General features: G+C 38.3%; 1 protein-coding gene across 1 annotated transcript; it reads right to left on the reverse strand.

The window, feature by feature from the left end:
• Nucleotides 1–1576: 1576 nt before the first annotated feature.
• LOC138906826 (uncharacterized) lies at nucleotides 1577–2113 on the reverse strand. Its single transcript, XM_070196530.1, has one exon. It carries the CDS (start codon nucleotides 2111–2113, stop codon nucleotides 1577–1579), a length of 537 nt encoding a protein of 178 aa, XP_070052631.1.
• Nucleotides 2114–4621: the final 2508 nt, after the last annotated feature.

The following is a 4621-nucleotide window of genomic DNA, read 5'->3' on the forward strand; positions in this document are numbered from 1 at the left end:
TAACGTAGTATTTCACCGCGCTATGCTTCGCGTGTTAAAGATTCTTTCGGGTACAAAATAACTTTTTCAGAAGATAGCTTTTACAGGCGAGCAGCTTTTTAGGTCGACAAGACAACACACATAACGTAGTATTTCATCGCGCTATGCTTCGCATGTTAAAGATTCTTTCGGGTACAATACAGCTTTTCCAGAAATTAGCTTTTGCAAGCGAGCAACTTTTCAGGTCGACAAGACAACACACATAAAGTAGTATTTCACCGCGCTATGCTTCGTGTGTTAAAAATTCTTTCGGGTACAATACAACTTTTTCATAAGATAGCTTTTGCAGGCGAGCAGCTTTTCAGGTCGACAAGATAATTATTTTTTTTAAAATGGGTTTATGTTAGATTGTTGTACTGAAGTATTAATGTTAAATATCAATAAGATTTAACAGCAATGGAAACATAAATTTATTTCAAACATTCTGCAAGATAAACAAGTACATACACTTATTACAACCACATTACGGAAACAAAACACTACATGTATCCTTGATAGTTGGGCACATTAGATGAACTTCCACCAGGTGCTAGATTACCACCGCCACCCAAACCAGCTGAAGGACATTTACGACGGTCGTGTCCTTTTTGCGAGTATATGCCACATTTGCGCGCATAAACGGTATCACCAACATCCATTTGGTTCCGTATACACGTTCTTTTTTCCACTTGTCATTGACGTACATAGTCCTTATTACACACCATTTTAAATGGTTCCGGCGGCCAATAATGCTCAGCACCCACTGGCTGCAACTGCCCACTATAGTTGTTTAAGTATACAACAACACTATATTCTTTATCAACGTAGTTGGTTGCCCCTAAACCTACATGTTGAAAGCACTCGATGGCATGTGAGCACGGCATGTGGTAGATGGACCATTTCCCACAAGAGCATAACCTTCTGGCTTCATTTACGGTATGTGTATTATTTCCCCGGTTTTGATGGATAGCGGTGCGAACTTCAAAAATATTTCGCTCATTGCAATACTGTAAATATGAATGCCAATGTGCTCGCCGCCTATATTTCTCAAATATTTTCATTGGTATTGGCATAAATTCAACACCCTTTCCATCAATGACGATGCACCTCTAGCCCTTTCAACAAACCTCTCCGCCATCTGCTTGAATGGCATCCGCACCATGGCAGTGACAGGCAATCCACGTGCAGACTTCAATAACCCGTTGAAAAACTCTGATACATTTGTAGTCAGAATTCCCCATCTTCTGCCACCATCCACATGCAAAGTCCACTTGTCAAGCTCATGTCGCATTAACTAACGATATGCTCCCTCGTCTTCCTGCCTGATAGATTCCATGCGCCTCCTGAATTTACACTCTTGGTGATCTGTTGCAGCCATCCACATTAAATCATGCAAATCCTTATTGGGATATGCCTTCTGGAAATTGGCCTTCAGGTGCCTCACACAGTAACGGTGGTAGGCATACGGTTCCTGCCATGCACGCAAATTCTATACAGAACTTAAAATACCACCATACCGATCAGATATTAGACAAATACCTGAACGATGTTTGATAACTTACTCTTTCAAGTGGTTCAAAAATAGTATCCACGTCTTTTGGCTTTCATTGGCACAAATAGAAAAAGCTAAGGGAAATACACTTTCATTAGCATCTACTGCAATGACGATCAACAACTTAATATTATACTTTCCATACACATGAGTGTCGTCTATGGATATTACCGGCCGGCAATGTAGAAAACCATCAATTGCTGGTTTAAATGCCCAGAACACATATCTGAATATATGTTCTGGTATTCCAGGACTCCGCTTGAGCTTCCATTCAACAACAGTCCTGGGGTTAAAGTGTTGCAATACATCCATGTACCTGGGTAGAGATGCAAAGGACTTATCCCAGTTACCATAAACAATTTCAAACGTACGTTTGCACCCAAGAAATGCCTTTCTTTTGGTAATGGTGCACCCATATTCCTGGTGGACGGATGTTATATACCCTTTGATCTTGTACCTTGTGGACGCTTCAATGTGTGGAATCAAGACAAGAAAAATCAAGTCAGCATTCAAGTTAAAATGATTCTCACTGAATGTGTCCATTTCACATTTGTGGGTGCCAATGTATTTACCCACAACTCACATATTTATTTTCTTCTTCCTCGCACGCAGCATCCAATTACAACCCGTAAACCATCTACGACATACTACCTTGTATACATCTGGAGATGACTCGCGTACCGTGATCTCACAAAATTCTTTTACGCTGTACATTAGCACCGCCCTGGTTAGGCGTGCTTTATCAGTAAAAATCATGCCCTTTGACAACACCGTTGCTCTAGATTCATCCCACATTGCTGTCCGAATTTCGTCAATATCCCTTGTGAGGGCATCCACATCCGGCATACTTGGAAAATGATCAAGGTAGGGAATTCCCCTTGAATGAAACGACACGTGAGACTCGTACACTCTTGGTCTAACGGGGGGTGGAGCATGCCCCCTCGTCAAATCAGGTCCAGCATTCTCTTCCTTCTCATCATCACCCTCATCAGGGAAGGGTGTGTCATCTCCAGACTCATCGGCATTGTTGTCATAATCACTATTCTCTTTCTGACTTTGTGCATCTGCCAGATCCTGATTAAATATGTCGTCTTCGGACAATTGAGTAAGGACAGGACCTTCAGGATGCTCGTTTTCACTGCACAACCAATAAAATAATGAGTTATTCAAATTGATAAATACTTTACATATAGCTATATCACTTCACTTACAAATCGTAATGTGTTAACATCCCATGATGGACATTATCCTGTTGGTGATGACTCTCGGATGGACCACCATGATCCAACATACCAAAACTAGGCATATTCTAACTGGGCGTTGGTTCATAACTTGTAAAATTCATATTTGGTCGGTACTCCCTGTGGAATATATGAGTGTTAATATAAATTCAATACAGCAAAAATAAATATCGTAACACAAAGGAAAATTGAAGTTTACCACTCGTCTTGTGAATTATGTAAACTAGGAGAGAAATTATTTTCTCGCTCCTCATTCGCCCGTGGAGATAAGTTTAGATCAGGACAAACTCTTTTAGCCGGAACCTATTCTGCTAAAACTGCTCCAAAATAATCACCCGATGACTGAGGGATATCCCTGCTTTGCGCAATCTCATTATTACGAACGTTTTCAACCTTGACGTATATTTCCAATATTTTTATCACAAGAAATTCTCGGTATTCATCCGGAGTCCTCAAAAAATCTCTCAGAGTTTCATCGTCCTCGATGCTAAACTCAGCATAACAAGTAACCTCTTGCGGAGTGACAGAATACGGATATCTTCCGGTTACTTTAAGGTTCATCGAACGTTTGCTCACACTTATTTTTTTACATAACAACTATACCAATGTATCGTACTCCATTGTAAGTGGCAACTTAACATGACACTGTGGAGATAAACTATTGGTTACTAAGTTATTCGCCACCCCAACCTCACTCCCCCCCCTCCCCCCCATATAATGAAACCCTTTTTCTTCGTTCTTCAGACATTATGACAAAATGCAAAATAACTTAACGAAGAAATATTTCAGAAGACTTGAGAATATTTGTGAATGGATTTTTAGAAAATCCTTAACCTCTTTAAATAAGGCAAAAATCAATCTGGGGTACAATTTGTTTAGGTATAGCGCTTTAAATAAGGGCGATATACCTAGTTGAATTATTGTTATGTCAGTTAAGCCCACAAGAATTATTGGTGGGCCCACATAATATGTATAGCACAGTAAGGAAAGGCGTTATATATATAGCGCCTTTTAAAAGGGCACTATACCTTAACGGGCAAATGGCCGTTAAGGTATAGCGCCCTTTAAAAGGGTGTTATATATATTTTGGTCACTATATTTTTTTCCACACATTTTGGTTCTTTGAGTCCAAAAGAACCACATTTTGGTTCCACTCTTGTTGGTGGTCTAAAGAAAAAATTTAATAAGAGACATTAACTTTTTAAATTTTTTTATATATATTATTTGAAGTTTATTTTCCCAACTTTTTTAGATGCAAAATTGTTAATAATATTCTTAAAATTGAGTTATTCTAATAAAAAAATTTCAACTGATAATATTGCTAATCCGATTTTTAGCGTACCGTGAAACATTGTTGATCCTATACAAGATTTTATCAATTTTAATTTGGAAAACCTTCTTTTATGGGATGCAATTGTTATATTGATATTATTCTATAAGGGATATAGACATTTGAAAAATAAAATAAAGTCTTGTTTTTTTTTTAATAATAATTGTGAATATTACCATTTCCAAACCACATTAACTCATACACCTAAGAGCACCCAAGTACTAGTCTCGCAGAACTGGAAACAGTAGGTCTCGCACTCTATTTACAAATATGCTCAATGAAATCTCTACATCTCCTAGCTAATTTTTTCTCCCTATACATTTGAATCCTCTCTATAACTATGTTCTTTATCTGGTGTAATACAAAATCCCTACTAAATTTCTATTTTCTAAAGAAGAATAAGTTCTTACTCTGCCAGATATTATATATTACAGCTCCTACCATTGCAGCAGTCACTTCCTTTCTGAATTTGCTCCATTT

The sequence above is a fragment of the Nicotiana tomentosiformis genome, chromosome 2 (genome assembly GCF_000390325.3).
Source record: "Nicotiana tomentosiformis chromosome 2, ASM39032v3, whole genome shotgun sequence".
NCBI lineage: Eukaryota > Viridiplantae > Streptophyta > Magnoliopsida > Solanales > Solanaceae > Nicotiana > Nicotiana tomentosiformis.